The sequence below is a fragment of the Glycine max genome, chromosome 18 (genome assembly GCF_000004515.6).
Source record: "Glycine max cultivar Williams 82 chromosome 18, Glycine_max_v4.0, whole genome shotgun sequence".
NCBI lineage: Eukaryota > Viridiplantae > Streptophyta > Magnoliopsida > Fabales > Fabaceae > Glycine > Glycine max.
The window spans coordinates 16,212,857-16,236,008 of NC_038254.2; the positions used below are offsets into that span (position 1 = coordinate 16,212,857).

At 37.7% G+C, this 23,152-nt stretch overlaps 1 protein-coding gene across 1 annotated transcript; it reads right to left on the bottom strand.

Moving 5' to 3' along the window:
• Positions 1-10,566: 10,566 nt before the first annotated feature.
• On the bottom strand, positions 10,567-11,064 carry LOC102666374 (uncharacterized). The gene has a single exon (XM_006603213.1). It carries the CDS (start codon positions 11,062-11,064, stop codon positions 10,567-10,569), a length of 498 nt encoding a protein of 165 aa, XP_006603276.1.
• Between the last annotated feature and the right edge of the window lie 12,088 nt (positions 11,065-23,152).

Sequence of the window (23,152 nt, forward strand, 5' to 3'; positions counted from 1 at the left end):
ATTGTCTTAAAATACATCAATATGTGTAACTTGTTAATGCACTTGTACTATAAAAAACAAGTGTATATATGTTAACAAATCCCTATATATGTGAGAATAAGAAAAAAGTTACTATCAAGTTATTTTGTAAAAAGATGTGATTTTAATTAATATTTTTTTTCTTGGGAAGACCAGAGACTTAATTAATAGATTTAAATATATTCTAAAAAATGAGGAGTTTAATTTTTGTCATTATAACAAATTTTCTTAGTTTTTCATCTCTCTAAAAATTGAAATAACAACTGATATTTGTAAACTACATGTATCGTAGTTTTGATCCTTTAATATCATCCTTTCAAATTTTGAAATGTCAATTTTTTTTCTCTAATATTTATTTTAAAAGTAAATAAATATGATTCATGTCAAGGATTTATATATAAAAAAAATATTTAAAGAAATCATATGTTAACATGGTATTGCAAATGTCAGTGGATGTTATTTGAGATACTCGTTTGATCATACGTTAAATTCATAAGTTAACAAGTGAAACATGACAATAGAAATAAAAAATAATTATTTCATATTTTTTTAAGATGAAAATCAAAACAAAAAATTTACAATGACCAAGACTAAAACTCATTCGTTTTATAGAAACTAAAATCATATTTAAATCTTAATTAATATTTAATATTTTATCATTATTTGGTCATTGTAAATTAACTTAATGCCTCACTAAATATAGTTCTCGCTTGTGTTAATTCACGATTAATAACAGTTTCCTCAGTGAAGTAAAAAAAAAAAAAAAAAACAAACAAAAACTAGTTTCCTCAACATCCGGCTTCTTGTAATGAGGACGTATAGAGAATAGGCTTCAATCCAACTATGAAGACCATGTCTAACCCTAGCTAAATAGCTAATCATATTTGGGAACAAAATTTTAAGTTGAATTATAAAGTAGATTTATAGAGAGAGAATGGATAAAATTAATGTGTGGCCGACAGATAAAAACCATTAATGAAAATATTTACATTTCTAATTAAAATATGAAAACAAAACCAAAAATAATCATTATTAATTATTAATAATATAATTGTAATGCATGCTTTATTTGGTTCCATTAGCTAACAACTTAATTAGAGTAAGAAATATCCATTATAGTTATTATATTTCTACAGGTGATTGAAGACAATACTGATCTTAATAGATCTTTGTAGGAGGAATATTTGGCTGAAGAAGAATGTTTGCAAACTACTATCTAATACATGAAATGATCATATAGCTTTTGACATCATGTAAACCATGTGTTAGATCTAAGTTATCTTAGTCGGCCACACTACTAGTATATGTCAATACCCAGTCAAAGAACTATGTCCCTATGCTATATACTTTCTAGCTATTCTCTTCCTTCGACGGACATTTTTTTTTTCCTTAAATAGTTAATTGGGTGATCAACCTATATAGGGGTTAAGGTCACTCCAAACATTTAAAGTGTATTGGTAATGCTTCATAAGATTTTTTTTCCTAATTGTCATGCTATATAAAAAAGAGATATATTTTATGCCTTGTTATTTTAAACATTTTAATATTATTGGTAATCTATATAAAATAAAACCTAGGTATTAATCTTCATCTATCCAAAATAGATGTAAATGATATTTTTGCCATGTTTAAGGTGGATCGTTGAGTCATCTGAGGCTAATTGTTATATTAGTTAGGACTAAATTTTCTTGAAGGATGTTGATCGGTACACTTTTCTGGATTGAGGTATGAGTTCTATTAAGATCGATTAATGCTTCATTGCAACTAATACACCTTAGAAAATAAGTGACTAAGGCATGATACTCAATCTAAGTCAATAATAATCATTCTAGAGTTACAATCTACTATACTAAGGTGGGACACTATCTAAGTTATTATTGGCACTAACAATCATAGCAATTTTATCATTCTACCCTTCTTCTTTTTCCTTACACTCCAACCCTTCTCCCTTCCTCTCTCACTTCTCATTTCTCTATTACTTCTCCAACTCTTCTCGTCTCTCTTGTCTCCCTTAAACCACCCAACGTGGTAAAAAAAAAATTTAAACACAACGGAATCATTTTTTTACTGTGTTAAAAAACACAATGGAAATATGATTCTATTTTTTATTTTATTTTTAAGAACACAACAAAATCATGACTTTGTTTTTGTTTGAAACTCTAGCACACAACAAAATCATGATTCTGTTATGTGTTGTTTTTTGTTTTTTTGTAATTCTGATTTTTCAAGAATGGTTCTTTATAATAAATACATGGATTGAAATACATTTTTTTCTTCTGAAGTTACAATGTCTCAGGGATTTAAAACATGTATGATGATATCCAAAATTATTTTTACCATCCTAATCTATTATATAAGTGCTTGTTGATCAATCAATAAAATGTGTGCAAATCAATCAAATATAATGCTTGAAGATCCTAACAATGGGTTGGACATTGACCCCCTCCCCCCACCTGATTATCCTGACTTTTCCAATCATTTCACTACTAACAAGATATGTTGATTAGTTGATAATTGATTTTATATTTATGTATGTGTATGTTGCTTAAGTGAAAAAAATATTATATTTTATAGGCTTTTGAAAATTAAGATGATTTGTTGTGTCGGGTTTGAGATTTGGAGATGAGTCTTGGATTTGTTCTTGTTATTCATAGGGCAAAAAATGGGAGGAAAATCTATGTTGTGGTGGGTTATGAAAATGCAGAAACGTACAAGCAATACAAGTATAAGTTAGTTCGCAAGAGCATTGGAACCCAAAAAGGTGGTTGTCCATTTAAATTAAAGGGAAAGTTTGTCAAATAGTTTGGTTGGAAACTTTTGTTAATTGTGGTGTTCATAACCACAAAGTTAGTGAAACATTGGTCGGGCATGCACATGTTGGCCATTTAAGCAATGAAGAAAAAACTTTGCTTAGACAAATGACTAAAAGCATGGTGAAGCTTGATCAAATTTTGTTGACAATCAAAGATCAAGATCAGAAAAATGTCACCACCATCAAGATCATATACAATGAATATCAAAGATATTGACACGAACAAAGGGGTCCAAGAACGAAAGTACAACATCTACTAAAGTTGATAGAACGCAATCAATTTGTATATTGGTTCAAAAGAGTAGATACTCAAGATGTTGTCAAAGATATAATGTGGTCTCATCTAAATTCCATCCAGCTATTAAATACATTCCCAACAATGTTGGTTTGTGATGTTACTTATAAGATGAAAAAATATCATCTTTCGCTGTTGGATATTGTTGGTGTGATTTCAACATAAATGAATTTTTTTGTTCATTTTCTTATTTACAATCTAAGAGGACAAACAATTTTGAATGGGCTTTAAAAAAGTTCAAAGGATTATTTGTGAATGGTGATGTGCTACCTCAAGTGATTGTCACTAACAAATATCTTGCTCTAATGAATGCATTAGAGGTTCTCTTTCCTTCTACAACTAACATGTTATGTAAATCCCACATTTCTAAGAATGTCAAAGCAAAATGCAAGATACTTATGACTAAGGCAAAAGACTGGGAGGTTGTGAGGGATGCTTGGGTAGGCTTGTGAATTCTACTAATGAACAAATATATGTGCAACAATTTAAAAGCTTTACAAACATTTGTGCACATTATGTGATTTTTCAAGAGTATGTTTATTATACATGGTTTTTGCATCATAAGGAAAGATTTGGACAAGCATGGACTGACCGTGTTATGTATCTTGGAAACACAATAACTAATAGGTACATTTTTGTAATTATTTGTTTCACATTTTGTTTGTTATGTATCTTCTATTGACATTACACTAAAATGTTTTACAAGGTTGAAGGCACACATGCAAGACTGAAGAGGTTGATTTGTGTAGCATGGGAAACTTGTGTACTTGTTGGGATGCAATGAATAACATGCTTATATTGAAACATACTAAACTTAAGGCATTGTTTTACAAAAGCATCAACGTGCCACAAGTTCAATACACCATTTTAAATAGACTATGGGGCTTTGTTTCAACATAAGCACAAAGTTTAATATTTGATGAATTGAAGCGCTTTGCTTCCGTTGGTGTTGACAGTTCTGATTGTGGTTACACACTTAGAACTACTCATGGTTTATCGTGTGCTTGTGGACTTGTTAGGTATAGCTAAATCAGTGGCTCAATACCCTTGCCATCCATTCATGTGCATTGAAAAATGTTATCCATTAGTGGTACAGGTGATTCTTAGGGGGACTTAATTCTTACAAATGAGGTCGATAAATTGTTAAAGAGATTTTCACAGCTTGATGTGGGCGTGAAAATGACATTGAATAATAAGGTCCATGAACTTGCATTTCCAGATACCACTTCAATGTGTCCCCCCCCCCCAAGAGAAAGTAAAAACAAAAGGTGCACTAAAGTCTATAAAATCTACTAAATGTGCACCTTAAATTTGGGAGTGAGTCGATGAAATGAACACGATGGTTGGTAGTTTGAGAACTCCGAGTATTGCTCACAAAGATGTCAATAACAAAAGGCAAACAAAAAAAATCCCCTATATGAATGAATTTCTCAATTCGTTGCAATGGTTTATCATAAAAGTTGTTGGCGTGAGACCCGTTGGAAATTGTGGTTATAGAACAATTGCAGCTTTACTAGGTCAGGGTGAGGAATCATTGGCTCTAGTTCAACATTACTTGATTCAGGAACTTTAAACATGGAATCCTCAATATGTTGAGTTGTTTAGCACACAAGATAGACTGTTTAAATTGTTAGACTCATTGTATGTCCTGTCTGTAGAAGCAAGCTTCATGATGATGAACCAAGCAATTTTGATGATGCCAAAAGCCTAAGTGATTGATTCAAGACTTCAAGATCAAACATCAAGAATCCAATCCAAGATTCAAGATTCAAGAGAAGAAATCAAGAAGCAACAAGTCAAGATATCATATAGGTTAGGTATTAAAAGAATTTTTCAAAAACCAAATAACACAGTTTTATTTTACAAAAGAATTTTCTCAAATTTTCTAAGTTACCAGAGTGATTACTCTCTGGTAATCGATTACCAGTTGGCAGTAATCGATTACCAGTGACCAGATTGGTTTTCAAAATGTTTTCAAATGATTTGTAACGTTCCAAAATGATTTTCAAATAGTGTAATCGATTACACTATATTAGTAATCTATTACAAGTGATTCTGAACGTTGAAATTCAAATCCAATTGTGAAGAGTCACAACTTTTCATAAAATACATTGTGTAATCGATTACACCATTGTGGTAATCGATTACCAGTGAACAGTTTTGAAGAAAAAGTTAAGAGTTATAACTCTTAACATGATTTTCTCATAAGTCATAACTCTTCCAATGGTTTTTTGACCAGACATGAAGAGTCTATAAAAGCAAGACCTTGGCACGCATTTTACAAGTATCAAATCATCCAAAACACATATCTCTTTCAAATCTTTTCTGACCATTGCCCATTGTTTTTTCTTTTCAAAAACTCTTGCTAAAAAGCTTTCTAAACTTCGGTTTCAAAACTTTGTTTTTCTACAAGTGGAAATTCTGCATAAAACGAAAGTGTGCTATCTTTTCTTCCTTCTCTCTCTTGCCAGAAGAATTCAAAGGACTAACCGCCTGAGAATTCTTTTGATTCTTCCTCTTCCCTCTGAACAAAATATTTCAAAGGACTAATTGCCTAAGATATCTTTTGTTTCCCCTTACAAAGATTCAAGGAACTAACTGCCTAAGAATTCTTTGTCTTAACACATTGGAGCGTACATTGTTGAGGTGTTTGGCAAGTGTACCAAATCGCTCTAAGTAGTAAACCTCGGAAGTTCGAGTATCGTTTCCACAGGGATTTTATTGCACTTTATTGAATACTTTTCAATTTGAAAGTAAGAGGTAAATAGTAAAAACATGAATATGCACAAGAGTAAATTGCTACTACTAGATCAAATAGTTTCGAAAGATAAATAATGAAGATGCCAAGAGCGGCCAACCCTATTGGCCTACGATGCATGTAAATATGATATTCATTACCAATGCAATTGTATTAGTTCTACCCACATCTATTAATTTTACTTGTCCCTGATGCCTCACGATGACAAGCTTATTTTAACTACCTATCTCCCAAATGCCTTTGCGAAGATTCAATAATTAAAATGCATTAAGGTTAAATTCTAGATGTTGCTAAATGCGTGGGCATTGGGTTATCATTCTATGCCTAGCAATGCTAACCCGATGATCATTTTCTTAAGATGTTCTATTAGGTGTTACCTTTTCCCAAGCATATAACCCCTAAAACTCATGCATGTTAATTCTTAAATCCTTACTAGGAATTACCCTCACCCGAGCGAATAAAACCCAAAATTAATTTAAGGCATAAATGCAAGATAAGAAGAAAAGTTTTAGAACATGAAACCCTAGAATGAATCCTCTTTGCATTGATAACTCTTGAAGTACACCATACATCGTTGGCTTTTTAGGTTTTTCAGGCCCTAGCTAGGGGATTAGCCACTCATGGCCATTGAGGGCTTTACAAATGGGGGTGAAAGAAAGAAAGGGGGTAATAAAAACAAAGAATATAGAGAGAAAAGAGAGAGCTCAGGCTTGGAATGCTGAGGGAAGTGCTCTGAGGCGAGGTGTGTTGTTTCCCTTGGACTGACTCTCTATTTATAGCTGCTGAAGTGGGCTTTTGGCCTTCGTAAACGCGCTTAGCGCATTCAGATCGCACGCTTAGCGCACGCTGCAGGCTTAGCGTGTGTTTCTCTTGGATCCCGCGTAATGGATTCTGCATCTTCAAGCTTAACGCCTCGCTTAGTGTCTGTGCTGCTCTGCACGCTTAGCGCGCGTGTTGGGCTGGGCTTGCTTCAAACTTCTTCTTTTTCTTCACTTCATGTTGCCTTTTTGCTTAATGTAGCTTCAGTTTTCGTATTGGCAACCAAAAATTCAATTTAATTAATTTTCTAACTTTTAATCACAAATAACTGCTAAATAATTAATTTCAGGCCAAAATTTGACTAATTCTCTACTATTAATTTACAATTATTTAGCAGTTATCAAAATCCCCCAAATTAAACTTTGCTTGTCCCCAAGCAAACCAAAAATAAAAGCAAGTAAATTCTCAAGCAAGTTCTTAAATGTTCCAACATTATCAATGGCTTCAGTTCCTCCTTCTTTCACTGGTCCTTTCCGCATCTGTCAACATCTCAAAATGAAAGCATAAAAACACAAGAGTTGAATTAGTTAGTCATCTGGAACTCAATCAAGTTTGGCTTGCCTTACTTTCCTCACAAGGCTGGTGTTTCCCTCTGCTCACAAGTGTCTGGTTTAGTGTTTACAATTTAATAACAACCTGCAAGTAAGACTCTAGAGTTTTGCATTTCATCTCAGTTAAAGTTATCTTTAGTTACCTCTGGTGGATCACTAAGGACTTTATTGGCTAGTATCGGGGCCTAGCTTACAAAAAATCATGGTTTTTTCTTGGAAATTCAAACTTAGGATTATAAGAGAGCAAAAATTTCCAATTCTGCCTAGGCCTTTTTACTTAGCCCTTTTATTTCCCCACAACACTTTTCTTTTGACACCTCTCTTGCTCTTTTGTTTTTGCCCTTTATTAAATTCTCTTTTTTTTTTCAAAATTGGGCCTACAGTTTGTAAAAGATGTCTTACTTTGTGTGCTGTACTATTGTCTTGGCTACCTATTTCCCAAAATCCCCCAAATTAAGACCTTAATAACCCATTTTTGCTCTCTTAAAATCCTACAAGGTCAGGATTCTCATTTTACTGGTTCAAGGGTTAATTCAAAATAATATGTTGGCTCAATCATGGGTGCAAGGGTTAAAATTATGTTGGGTTGGCTTTTTGGCTAAGTAGCTAAACAAAACAAACATGGCCTTGATCATATCCACCTTAAGTAACTATTCTAACAGTCTAAGAATGATGCAAAACTAGGAACTTAAAAACATGCATTTTTCTCTCACAATTAAGTTCACACTCTCACCGGGACTAAGCAAGTATTTGGCGTACCAGTTATGACCTTGTTCCATCAAGCTAACCTTTTCCACTCTGTGCTATTCATGTTCCATTTCTTGACCTGACTTGTGCTTTCAGAACCAGTGTTTCTCCAAGGATCAGTAGCATCTCAAGTGTTGAACCTTTCATAACAAGCTAAAGAATTATGACTACTCAAGTTATCATGCAATTATTACTCAGAAAACACATACTGAATACTAATATTATTACTACTACTCTTTTTTAATTACCAACAGACTACATAAAACATAAAAACATAAAAGAAGCATCAAAACAAAAAAAGAAAACATAAAAACATAACATAAAAACATAAAAGGAAACATCAAAACATAAAATCAGCTGCCTCCGCCCAAGTCTGCCCATGGGCCCCAATCAGCGCCAGCCAAGTCAGCCATGAGGTCTTCATCAACTGCAGGATCCTCAGTAGCGGCGGCTCCAGAAGGTTCTTCCCCCTTGTTAGTGGAGGGCTGGTCTCCTGGCTAGGCAATCTGCTGACGATAGGCCTCTGGAGTGATGAGCAGTGGATCCATCTGCAGGTGCAAGGACGGCCTATGCATGTTCTCCATAATGAGTTGTTGTCCTATGTGAATGGACCTCAGCATCTGACCATGCATGTCCAGGGGTGCTGAGGTGGATGCAGGTGGAGGGCGCGGTCTCTGGGAAGAAGGCTGAGAAGGAGGCTGGGATGGAAGAGGAGGCTCAAATGCCGACGATGAAGCTCTGGTGCGAGTGCGGCGGGTCCCTGGGAATGTGATAGATGGATCGGCGGGGTTCCAATAGTTCTTCTTAATGAAGGCAAGGTTGATCACAGGACTGAGTGACTCAAAAATTAGGGTATCAGAGACAACCCCCTGAATCTCACACAGTGTTGTGATCAATGCTGGGAACCCGAGCCTGAAAGTGCTGGACTAGGCGATCTGACTGATCTGAAGAGAAATGAGGTTGTCCACGTCTAGGTCCATCTTCATCACCAAACCATATATGAGTCGGGCCCTGTCAACATTAATATCAGAAGTGTGAGAAGTCGGAGCAAGGTTAAAATAAGAAAGGACACTCCATGTCTGAGCGAGTGTTGTCAGATCCTTCCACAGCAGCTTCCAGGGGGCACCATCAACATTCAGAACAAATCGTCCCCCTGGAGTACACAGAGCGGAGAGGATGGCGTCATGATCTGGAGGCGTGTGGAGGTACTGAGAGTATGCTGGGTAATCCTCTCCATCTGTCAGGACTACCGGGGTGTCAAGGAAATCATTAATCGTCTCAGCATTGAATCTAACCACCTGTCCTTGAACCCTGCAAAACTTCGGACTGTGGTCCTCTGGATCATATAGGTTGGAATAAAACTCCTTCACCAAAGCAACATCAATCCGCTTCTCTGGAAGTCGGGTCAGAACCTGGTCCCATCTACGCCTCTGGAGCTCCTGAAGGAACTCATCAAACATCCCTGGTCCAAGCTCTACATTCCTCTCTGGAAGGATGTTCCGGAGCTGAATGTTATCTTGATATCTATGCCAAGCAATCTCGGATGTGACACGGGAAGAGTCCCAGTTGGACGCTTCCCCAGGTGTGGGCACGGCTCGACGTTTGCAGGAGGCCATCTGAAAAAAACAAAAACAAGAGAAACAGACTGAAGTTAGCAATCAGGGGGGTGCAAAAAGAATCATAATAGGGGTGCAGTCAGTAAAGATGAGGGGTGCAAAAAGAAATTCAGAAGGGAGTGTGGACAGTAGAAGTGGGGGTACAAAAAGTAAGGCGCGAGGGCTGATGGTCCCTAAGGCCCAGCCCCACGCTTAGCGACTTCCTGCTGCTTTTGCTAGCACGCCCTTAGCGCCTAGGCATGCGCTTAGCGCGTTCTCTGAATCTCGTGAGCGCGCTTAGCGCGAGGTGACGGCTAAGCGTGTGCTTCGTCTTTCTTTTGTTACTTTCGCTAGCTTAGCGCGCTCCTCTTTCTTCTCTATGTTACGTGTTCATGCTAAGCCTATGTGTGGGGCTTAGCGTGATGATACCTGCACTCAACTTTAGCAATGATCCAGATCCAGAATCTTACCCTTTTTCGTGAAAAGCTGCGTGAAAAGTCACAGGGAAGCAGGTAGGTGAAGAGAAAATGCATAGAAGAGGAGTTTAGAGAGTGGGAGTGCGCAGAAGAGATGAAAAATGAGGTGGTTTGAAATTTTAAAATAAAACAAAAGGCAGCTGAGGGGCTGGACAATTTCGAAAACTGTCCAGCAATTTATGGCTTGCGCGCTTAGCGCACACTTGGCCGTTAAGTGCCCCAAGAGGAGTGTCCCTTGGTTTCCCTCAGAATTTTCAAATTCAAAAATTAAAAACGTACCTGAGCGCTTAGCGCGAGGTCGCGTGCTAAGCGCGTAGCTTCGTGCAACCCACTTCATTTTTGCTATTGGCACCCCTCCTATTGTTGACTTCACCTATTCGGCCTTTACTTTTTTTTTACATAGAATAAAAAAATAACTTACATTTTTACAAAATATGTTGGGTTGCCTCCCAACCAGCGCTTAGTTTATTGTCTTTAGCTAGACAGTAGGCCTTCTCAAGGGTCATTCAAGTAGATGATGGTCATCAATCGCTCTAGTTGTCCTCCATTATAAGGCTTCAAGCGTTGTCCATTGACGATCCATTTCTTCTCAAAGTTCTCTTCTCTAGGATCCACCAATTCTACTGCTCCGTGAGGTCTGACTTCTTTTATGATAAACGGCCCTGACCACTTGGACTTCAGCTTACCTGGGAATAGTCTTAGCCTTGAGTTAAAGAGTAATACCTGTTGTCCTGGCTGGAATTCTTTCCTCTGTAGCTTTTTGTCATGATATGCCTTTGTCTTTTGCTTGTAAATTCTGGATGACTCGTAGGCATTCAGTCTCATCTCTTCTAATTCCAGCAGTTGTAGTTTCCTCTTTTGCCCGCATGCGTTGTTGTCAAAGTTGAGCAACTTGAGAGCCCAATATGCTTTGTGCTCCAACTCCACAGGTAAATAGCACGCCTTCCCATACACTAGTTGAAATGGTGATAAGCCGATGGGGGTCTTGAACATTGTCTTATAGGCCCAAAGAGTATCATCGAGCTTCAAGGCCTAATCCTTTCTTGATGATGCAACTGTCTTTTCCAGGATTCGCTTGAGCTCCCTGTTAGAAATTTCTGCTTGGCCATTCGTCTGAGGGTGATAAGGTGTGGCCACCTTGTGTCGGACATTATAGTGCTCCAGAACTTTCTTCAACTAATTGTTGCAGAAGTGCGTTCCCCCATCATTAATCAAGGCTCGTGGGACTCCGAAACGGGAAAAGATGTTCTTCTTCATAAATTTAATCACTACCCTGGCATCGTCCTTCAGTGTGGCTACGGCTTCCACCCATTTGGAGACGTAATCCACAGCTACCAAGATGTAGACATTCCCGTATGACGAAGGAAGGGGCCCCATGAAGTCTATGCTCCAACAGTCAAAGATCTCTACTTCCATGATATTCAACAAAGGCATCTTATTCCTTCGAGATATCCCCCCTGTTCTCTGGCATTTATCACAACAATGCACAAATTTGTAAGCATCTTTAAAAATAGAGGGCTAGAAAAAACCTGATTGTAGCACTTTTCCTGCTGTTCTGTCCCCGCTGTGATGTTCGCCATAGGGTGAATTGTGGCAGTGCCAAAGAATGTTTCGTGCTTCCTCCTTTGTGACGCATCTCCTTAATAACTTATCCGCTCCTGCTTTGAACAAATAAGGATCATCCCATACATAGAAGCGTGCATCGTGCAAAAATTTCTTCCTTTGACTCCAATTAAACTCCTCTTGAATGACTCCCGTGGCTTTGTAATTAGCCATGTCTGCAAACCAAGGTCTAGCGGTAACCTGCAAAAGAAACTCATCAGGAAATTCACCTTTTACCTCTGGTTCTTCCTTGGTGACTTCTTCATTCTTTAATCGAGAGAGATGGTCAACTACCACATTCTCAGATCCTTTCTTGTCCTTAATGATGATGTCAAACTCTTGTAACAACAGGACCCATCTAATCAACCTCGGCTTTGAGTCTGTTTTGGCGAGCAGGTGCTTGATGGCAGCATGATCTGTGAAAATGGTGACCCTCGACCCTATCAAGTATGACCTGAACTTCTCCAAGGCAAAGACAATGGCTAGCATCTCCTTTTCTGTGGTTGCATAATTCAACTGTGCTTCATTCAGGACCTTGCTAGCATAATAGATGGGGTGAAATACCTTGTCGTGCCTCTGTCCCAGAACTGCTCCTACTGCATAATCACTGGCATCACACATTAGTTCAAAATCTTTATTCCAGTCGGGTGCAATCATTGCAGTGGTGAGCTTATTCTTCAGTGTTTGGAATGCTGCTGAACATTCTTCATCAAACTTAAAAACCACGTCCTTGTTCAACAGATTGCTTAAGGGCCTGGCAATCTTCGAGAAGTCCTTGATAAACCTCTTGTAGAAACCTGCATGCCCTAAGAAACTTCTAACCCGTTTAACATTCAATGGTGGTGGCAACTTCTCAATGACGTCTATCTTCGCCCGATCTACCTCAATCCCTCTAGCTGAGATCTTGTGGCCTAGGACTATGCCCTCTCGAACCATAAAATGACACTTTTCCCTGTTCAGTACCAAGTTAGTCTCTATGCACCTCTGAAGTACCATTTCTAAGTTCCTCAAACAGCTGTCAAATGAGGGTCCAAAAACCGAGAAGTTGTCCATAAATACCTCGATTCTTTTCTCCACCATGTCTGAAAAAATGGCCAGCATGCACCTCTGAAATGTGGCTGGTGCATTACATAACCCGAATGACATCCTTCTGTAAGCAAAGACACCAAAGGGGCATGTAAAGGTCGTCTTCTCCTGATCTCTGGGGTCTACCGCGATCTGGTTGTATCTCGAGTATCCATCCAAGAAACAGTAGTATGTCTGCCCTGCAAGTCTCTCCAGCATCTGATCCATGAAAGGTAAGGGGAAATGGTCCTTCCGTGTGGCTTCATTCAACTTGCGATAGTCAATACACATTCACCAGCCAGTGATAATTCGTGTTGGTATCAAGTCATTCCTCTCATTTCGTACCACTTTCATTCCACCTTTCTTGGGCACCACCTGTACTGGGCTTACCCAAGCGCTGTTAGAGATGGGGTATATGAGTCCAGCCTCCAAAAGCTTGAGCACTTCCTTTCTTACCTCTTCCTTCATTGTTGGATTCAGCCGCCTCTGGGGTTGTCGGACTAGCTTGTAGTCCTCTTCCATCATTATCCTGTGCATGCAGTAAGCAGGGCTAATTCCCTTGAGATCCGATATGTGCCATCCAATTGCTTTCCTGTGTTTCTTGAGGACATCTACCAACCTGTTTTCCTCTTCAGTTGTGAGTGCGCTACTGATCACGACAGGTTTATCTTCCTCCAATAATACATACTTCAGATGATCAGGCAACATCTTCAACTCAATCTTCTTCTTCTCAGACGAAACTTCCTTCTCTAGCGTCTCAAATCTAGCTTCTCCCTCAGGAATACTTTCTTGTCGATCCAAGTCTTCCAAGCAAGCCTTCAGATCTTCTTCCTCTTCACTGGTTAGATAGTCTAAAGCATTTACCATTGCTTTCTCCAGCGAAGACTGTGGTGTCTCGAGAATACTGACATCTTCCTTATCAATCTCCTCCATTCTGAAGCACTTCCAACCCTCTTGTGGGTACTTCATTGCCTTGAAAAGGTCAAAGGTGATCTTCTGATTGTCAATACTCAACTCCAAGTTCCCATTCCCCATATCCACCACACAGTTGGCAGTCAGCATGAAGGGTCTACCTAAGATAAGGGGAATCTTTGTGTCTTCTTCGATATCCATGATAACAAAGTCCACCAGAAAAGTGAAGTGGCGTACCTTGACCAGGACATCTTCTACCACCCCGTATGGTCTTGTGATCGAGCGGTCTGCCAGTTGAAGCGTCATCTTGGTGGGATTTATCTTCAAATTCCCGATTCTTCTGCACATTGACAAGGGCATCAGATTGATACTTGCTCCTAGATCAATGAGGGCCTTGTTTACCGCTTCCTTCCCAATAGTGCACAGGATGGTGACACTTCCGGGGTCCTTGAACTTCTTGGGTAGCTTCCTCTGTATTATCGCACTGCATTTGCCCCCTACCATAATATTCTCGTTGTCAATGTACTTCCCCTTCTTGGTGAGGATTTCTTTCCTAAATTTGGAGTAGAGGGGCATCTGCTGTAAGGTTTCCCCGAATGGCATGGTGATTTCCACCCCTTTGAATATTTCCAAGAAACGTCTGAAGTAACGCTCCTTGTTCTTCTTGGTGGGTACCATAGGATATGGGAGATCCTGTGGTAGGGCGGGTGGTTCTTCCTTCTTGGCTTCCCTTGCTCTCTGGCTCTTGGTCTTAGGTGGTGATGCCACCTTCTCTTCTTCTTCTGTCCTTTCTTTTTCTGGCGTCTCTGTCCTCTCTTCCTCTGGTCGGTCTTCTTCTTCAACCTTACCCTCCTCTTGTGCTCTTCTCTGCCCTCGAGTCAGTACTGCCTTGCATTCTTCCTTAGGGTTTTTCTCTGTGTTAGCCCCGAAAGTTCTGGTGGACCGTTCGGCTTTGTCTTGTGCCAATTGGCCCATTTGAACTTCCAGATTCCGAATGGTTGCGTCCGTGCTCTTTTGATGTGATATTGTCTCCTGGATGAATTGCAGCAGCAGTTCTTCTATGTTGGTGGGCTTTTCTTGCAGATTCGGACCTTGGCTAGGGTGCTGGTATGGCGGTTGGTATGGTGGTTGGTTCCTTTGCTCCTTATATTGATTTCCTTGATTCCTCTCCACCCTGAGCCTTGCGTGAAGTTTCTTCCTTGATTGAATCTCGGTGGCCCGTGATTGAATCCTGTTGCCCCTTGATGGAATTTGGATGAATTTCCCTGGTTGTAGCCCTGGAATCCGTGACGATTCGGTATGCCCATATAATTTACTTCTCGAGAGGAGTCTTGTTCGCTTACACATTGTCCAAGCTCATGGGTTCCTCCGCATGTGGGGCATCCTTTTACCTGTAAAATAGAAGAGTGTAAAGAACTTACCGCTTGTAATTGTTGAGGCAGCTTGCTGAGGGTTTCGGTAAGGGCTTCTATCTGCCTCGTCAACAGCTTGTTTTGTGCCAAAGTTGTGTCCTACATGCTGAGCTCCAAAAGGCTTCTTTTCGTGGGAACATAGGTATGATCACGAAGGATTGCTTGATCGCTAGCCGCCATGTTCTCGATGAGCTCCATCGCTTCTTCGGGAGTCTTCAGTTTGATCTTCCCTCCTGCGGATGCATCTAGTAGCTGTTTCGATTGAGGTCGCAAGCCATCGATGAATATGTTTAGCTGTACTGAATCGTTGTAACCGTGTGTCGGTGTTTTAGCAATCCGTGGAAACGGTCTAGTGCTTCGCTAAGGGATTCATCCGGGAATTGATGGAAAGAAGAAATCTCCATCTTTCCTTCGGTGGTCTTTGACTCTGGGAAGTACTTCTTTAAGAATTTTTCCACTACTTCTTCCCAGGTTCTTAAGTTGTTACCTTTAAAGGAGTGCAATCATCTTTTTGCCTCTCCTGCTAGGGAAAAGGAGAAGAGGTTAAGGCGTATCACATCTTCTGGAACTCCGACGATTTTAACGGTGTTGCATATTTCTATGTATGAGGCTAAATGTGCATATGGATCTTCACTTGGAAGACCATGGAAGAGGTTCCCTTGGATTAACTAAATAAGAGAGTGCGGGTAGGAGATGTTAGCTGCTTGAACCTCCGGCCTTGCAATACTTGTGAAGAACTGAGGAGTGGCGGTATTAGAGAAGTCCTCTAGTGTGACTCTTCATGCCGGTTCCCCGTCCATTTGAGTGTGATTTGGAGAAAGAGGAGGTGAGGTGTAACTACTTCCTTCTGTGTCTTGCTCCCTTCTTCTTCTTGCAGCGTTGTTACGTCGACAAGTAGCTTCAATTTCTAAGTTAATAGGGACAACGTCTCCAGATGCAGTTCTAAGTCACATAAAAACAGAAAGGCACTATCCGTGCAATTTATGGGAGAAAGAAAGAATAGAAGAGAAAGAATACTAAAAGAATAAGCCAAGAAAAGAAGAGTTGGGCTTACAAACTGATATAGTATGGCAATTAAGTGCGAAAATAAAATCCCCGGCAACAGCGTCAAAAACTTGTTGAGGTGTTTGGCAAGTGTACCAAATTGCTCTAAGTAGTAAACCTCAGAAGTCCGAGTATCGTTTCCATAGGGATTTTATTGAACTTTATTGAATACTTTTCAATTTGCAAGTAAGAGGTACATAGTAAAAACTGGAATAGGCGCAAGAGTAAATTGCTACTACTAGATCAAATAGTTTCGAAAGATAAATAATGAAGATGCCAAGACCGGACAAACCCTATTGGCCTACAATGCATGTAAATATGATATTCATTACCAATGCAATTGTATTAGTTCTACCCACATCTATTAATTTTACTTGCCCCTGATGTCTCACGATGACAAGCCTATTTTAACTACCTATCTCCCAAATACCTTTGCGAAGATTCAATAATTAAAATGCATTAAGGTTAAATTCTAGATTTTGCTAAATGCGTGGGCATTGGGTTATCATTCTATGCCTAGCAATGCTAACCCGATGATCATTTTCTTAATATGTTCTATTAGGTGTTACCTTTTCCCAAGCGTATAACCCTAAAACTCATGCATGTTAATTCTTAAATCCTTACTAGGAATTACCCTCACCCGAGCGAATAAAACCCAAAAGTAATTTAAGGCATAAATGCAAGATAAGAAGAAAAGAATTAGAGCATAAAAATCTGGAATGAATCCTCTTTGCATTGATAACTCTTGAAGTACACCATACATCGTTGGCATTTTAGGCCTGCCAGGCCCTAGCTAGGGGATTAGCCACTCATAGCCATTGAGGGCTTTACAACTGGGGGTGAAAGAAAGAAAGGAGGAAATAAAAACAAAGAATATAGAGAGAAAAGAGAGAGCTCATGCTTGGAATGCTGAGGGAAGTGCTCTGAGGCGAGGTGAGTTGTTTCCCTTGGACTGACTCTCTATTTATAGCTGCTGAAGTGGGCTTTGGGCCTTCGTAAGCGCGCTTAGCATGACACCTCGCACTTAGCGTGTATTTCTGTTGGATCGCGCGCTTAGCGCGTAATGGATTCTGCATCTTCGAGCTTAACGCCTCGCTTAGCGCCTGTGTTGCTCTGCACGCTTAGCGCGTGTTGGACTGGGCCTGCTTCATACTTCTTCTTTTTCTTCACTTCCTGTTGCCTTTTTGCTTAATGTAGCTTCAGTTTTCGTATCTACAACCAAAAATTCAATTTAATTAATTTTCTAACTTTTAATCACAAATAACTGCTAAATAATTAATTTCAGGCCAAAATTTGACTAATTCTCTACTATTAATTTACAATTATTTAGCAGTTATCATACATCCTTTGTGGTACAAGTAGAGCGTACATCTACTTGGGTTGTAATACCGAGAACAAGAGAGGGTACATCTCTTGTGGATCAGTTCAAGTAGAGGGTGCATCCACTTGGTTGTTCAAAGAGAACAAGGGAGGGTACATCCCTTGTGGATCTTTGCTTGTAAAGGATTTTACAAGGTTATTGGAAATCTCAAGAACCGGTGGTTGCTTGGAGACTGGACGTAGGCACGGGTTATGACCGAACCAGTATAAATCTTATGTTTGCTTTCTTCTTCTCTACACTCTTTATTTCTCCGTTGTGCACTTTTTATTTCCGCTTTACTTTTGTCTAAGTTATTGTTTCTGTTCTTTACTTTCTCATAACTTAGTAGTAAAGCCTAATTGAATCTAGTTACATTAAGAAGGATAAATTTTTTAATTAGTCAAGACACGTTCATAATTAATTCAACTCCCCTTCTTATTTATTCCGATGCCACTTAATCCAACACAGTCTAGCCTAATAGCATCAGTTGGCAAGTGGATGATCATTCCTGACATGGATTATGTCATTGCTAGTTGTTATAATGTTGTCCATGTTTTCTTATCTATGCTCCAAAGTTGGATTTTCTTTTCGCTCGGGAGTTTGGCACCACTTGTGGCACAACAACGCCTTATTACAATTGGATTTGCTAACAGGAATCACTTGGTGCAAGTATTCAACATCTTCTTAAGATACTTTTTAGTACTGTAAACTTTAATTGATTAGTTAACTAACTCAACTATACCATATTTTTGTGATAATATAGATGTTTTTGAAGGATAGTTGTCCCATGCCTCCTATTGATCCACAATGGAGAACATACTACAGAGGTGAAGCTCATTCATGGCAAAGACTGTACCTACGATGCATACAAGAATTCAACTTGTTGATTTTTCATTCAACTATAAGATCTCAATATATAGTAGACATCACTGAGGATTAGATGTTTTAGTTTACTCCTCTTGTATTATTATGTGTATTCATTTGAAACTTGGTAAAACTCTAGCTAATGTTTTTATTCATTTAATGTGGATTATAGATTTTGCTAATTGTGTTTGTTAATTGTTGTACGTCATGCATAGTGTGTTGCAAGTCTTTTAATGAGGTCCTTAACAATTTAGCAAAAGTTGTGGCTGACAAACAAAAATAACAATGGAAACATGGTCCTATTGTTATTTTTTATTTTTGGAAAATAACTTACAAAAACATAAACATGTTTTTGTTGTGCATGTATACAACGAGAATGTGTTTCCATTTTGTTAGAAAGCATAAAAAAAAATTGCAAAATGGGAACATGTTTGTGTTACACATGGGTAGTTACAAAACAAAAAATATGTTTCCATTGTGAAAATGCGGGTGGCCAAACAAAAACACAATGAAAACACACTTTCATTGTGTATCTACCCATGTGCAATGAAAACGTGTTTTCGTTGTACAATTGGAGCGTGAAAAAATACACAACGGAAGTACGCTTTCGTTGTGCTCTTGCACAATGAAAACATACTTCTGTTGTGCATTTTTCAACCCCCCATTGAAAATTTTTAAGGGAGCAATTTTTTAATATGGGCAAAAAGCACCTACGTGGGTAATGCCAATAGCAGTTCCCTATATAGGCATTATAGTTGGGTTTAACTCCTTAGCACAAGGCCTAAGATTGCTCATGGGGAATTATATCTCATTATGGTATAGCATCAAGGCAATTTTACTCTTGGGAGAAATTTGATTCACTACACAGGAATGTAGGTTACTTTATCTATTATACGCATTGACCTTGGTCAACACTTGTGATCTTCAGATGGCCTTATGTTTAGGCCTGGAGGAGTCTAATCCATAACAATTTTTCTTTTCTCTACATCTATTCAGTGATATTAACAGTTATAAACCTATTTCTTGAAGTAGAGAAAACCATTATGTTAAAATAAGGACTTTTAGGAGGAAAAAGTAAGAATAAAAATGAAATGAGCTTCTCTATATGTTAAAATTAGCTTATGCATAGCTAATTATGAAAAACTCTCTCATATAACTTCTCTAAAGATGAGAGAGCTTTTACAAATTAACATGTGCATACGTTAATTTTAAATTAAGAAAAGACTCATTTTATTTTTTTCTTCTTATTTTATTTTTCTTGAAGTCCTTCCGAATAATCTTACTCAAACATACCCTAAATAATATGTGTTTGGAGTCCATTTGTGCATTTCTATGCATATATTCACTTTTATAGGTAGATGCTATTGGAGAAGTATGACAATCCACTATTTGTGAAACATTTAATTTTTTATTTTATTTTTTCCTTCATAACAAAAAGAAAAGGCTAAATTACTATTTTGGTCCTCTAATTTATTTTTTAAGTTCAATTTGATCTTCTAATTTTTAAATGGTTCAATTTGGTCCTATAATTTTTAAAAGCATTCCAATTAAGTCCTTCCATCTAAATTGAAGGCAACGTTGTTAACGTCTTGCTTTTACACTTTCTGGCAATTTAAAAACCGCCAGTAAGTGTTGTTGTTTTTATACTAAAAGCAACAAAAATAAAAAATCAAACCTCGAAAACCCATGCCCACCCTCAACACTCCATCCAACTAAAGTAGCTATGGAGAAAGATGAGGCAGAACTTTAAAATTAAAAAAGGAAGAAAGTATACTTAAAGGGATCACGAAACAACTAAAAGGTATCTATATTTAGTGGGATTGACATCATCCCTACTTCATTATTACCTATGTCAAAGGCAACATTGGTCCTAAAGCTGTCAGACAAGGATTCTTAGTCATTGCAGCTGTTGGAGGAAGTCACGGTAGTCAAAGAGGCTTATTCGACCAGAGACGCATCCTTGGGTAGGCACCGGCCTCTATGACTTTTCACGATCTAATTCGGTGGACACTTCCACTTTTTTGAACTACTGGTGCCAAGGACTACCAAGATATGATCTCGTTGTTGCACACCTCGTTGGAGCGTTGTCCGAAAGAACAATGTTCTCATCGTTGAGGAGAGACTTATTTTGCAGCAAACCTTGACACTGTAGGTAAGGTTGCTAAAGGAGAGGACAAATGGTAGTGGGCGGGGCTCAATCCCAACAACATCCACAATGTTGTGGACGTTGATTTTTATATATAAAAAATACCAATTACTGGCGGTTTCTAAACCGCCATTGTTAAAACAACATGTGTCCTTAACATGTTAACGTGTTAGCTTCAATTTGGATAGAAGAACTTGATTAAATCAATTTTAAAAATTAAAATTCTAAATTGAAATATTTAAAAATCAGAGGACCAAATCAAATTTCAAAAATAAATTAAAGGACCAAAACAATAATTTATCCAAAATAAAAAAGGCTATGTTTAAGTCTGACTTATATACACTTTTTACTTGTATTTAAGTATGAGTTATATACACTTTTTACTTATAATTATTTGTCAACATTATAATTCTCCAATAGATGAGAATATGCTATATCACTTTCTTAGTCTTTTTTTGTTTGATCCCCATCAATTTACATGACGTAACATTGAATCCAAAGGTTCTCTTCTAACTTTTTTAATCCCATTGCCTCCCACTATAGTTAAGTAGAAAGGTAATTTATTCAGGCCAAATAACATATTTGGTTATTGTCTTATTTTTTTTGGTTTATTTTGATCCATTATTTTTTTAAAAGTTCATTTTAATCATTTATCTTTTAAAAAAAAGTTCAAAATATCCTTTGGCTAGTTTGAAGTTAACATTAATCAAATACCGACAACTAAAAGCCGCCACAAAATGAAAAATAAGAAATAAGCAATAATGCACCAATAGTTTTATCCTTCACAAACCCTAGTCCCTTTTTTCTCAAATTGAAAATCACAAACCTCACATCCAAATTGAAATTTCCAAAATCACACAACTAAATCAACTTTTGAAAAGCCACCAAACCTTCAAGAATTAAAGCGAAGAGAGGAATAAAAAGACTCATTTCAGTGGGCGCTTAGGTTCTTGTTAAAAGGATGAGGGAGAATCGCATTACAGTGTCTTGCGGATTATCTCGTTGGAGAATCAAAGTTCTTGTTAAATCCTACGACCTCCTCAGGCTTGGATGCAAAAAGGGTTGTGGGTCGACGATGTTACGAGTTGAGAAAACAAAGAGGATGTTGTACAAGTTGTTGTAGGAAAGGTAGGTTGCACATTAAATTTTATGTGGATGATGTTATACTTAAGCTTTTAGAAGCCGCCAGCATTTGATTATCATTAATGGCGTTAACTTCAAACTAACAAAATGTGACCATTTTAAAAAAAAATTAAAAGTATAAAGGATCAAAATGAATTTTTTTAAAAGATAAAAGATCAAAATAAACAAAAAATAAGATAAAAGACCAAATAAGTCAATTGACCATTTATTCATCTACCTTAGAGAATCAGTTAGACCTGCCCCAAGTAGTTCAAATTGTTTTTCTCAACAGAAAAACTCACTTATATCATTTGGTTGTCCTTCTTTAGGTACTTGAACATGGAAACAAGACTACAGTATGTAAATGTTTGATCTTGGTTATGATATTTTTGGCCTACCTCAACCAGGACAATTTTGGTTAACATCGGTCCAGGCATTTTTAGACCAACGTCAACCAAAACTATTTTTCAGTTGGCGTTGGTCAGTGCATTTTCGGTCGACATCGATCAAGGATGTTTTTGGTCGATCTTAGGTAGGGTTATCTTTGGTCAACGTTGGTTAGGGTTTTTGTGGCCGACATCAATAAGGTTTTTCTTGGCCGACGCCAATCGTTGATATTTTTTGGCCAACATCATCCGGGATTATATTTTTGGTTGATGTTGGTTGAAACTATTTTTTTGTTGGCATCAACTAGGGTTTGTTGGCCAACATCGACCATTACTATTTCTTTTGGCCAGCGTTGGCAAGGAATATTTTTTGTTGACATCAACTATGGTTTTTTCGATTGACGTTAATTGGGGGAATATTTTGGCCTACATCAGCTAGGTTTTATTTGGCAGATGTCGGTCGATGATAAAAAAAAAATCCTAGTCAACTTCGACAAAAAAATAGTCTCATCTTATGTCAACCAAAAAACCTAGCCAATATCGACGAAAAAACCTACCTGACGTCGACCAAACATTAATCTCGATAGACATGGGCAAAAAAAAATCATTAGCTGGTGTCGACCAAAAAATAAGCTCGACTAATGTCAATCAAAAAAAACTTTAGAAGACATCAGTCAAAAAATAGTCTCGACCAACGTTGACTGAAAAAATCCTTATGGACATTAACCAAAAAACAGTCTCAATCGATGACGGGTTAAAAACATTTGACGTCGACACAAACAATTCTAAATGACATCAACCAAAAAGTAACTCTTAAGAAGTTGCTAAAAAAATCTAGTCGTCATTGTCCAAAAAATTATATTGAAATTAAAAATCCCAATAAATATTCAATCCATATCCTATCCAATTAATTGGATTAGATTTAAAATCCAAAAAAATAGATTTGGATATGAAACCAGATCATTTACATTCATTTAAATAAATGTAAAATGGATTAGATTGAATTGAATATGAATTGAGTTTATATATTTACATTTTTTTTTTGCACAGTAGTACTACATACTATCAAGCTACGACAAATTGTGGGAAGCTGTTCCAGCTTAGTGTTGTATTATAACGATATTTCATGAATGGGATAAACCTTAAACTTGTGTATTCTCCTGCTAAG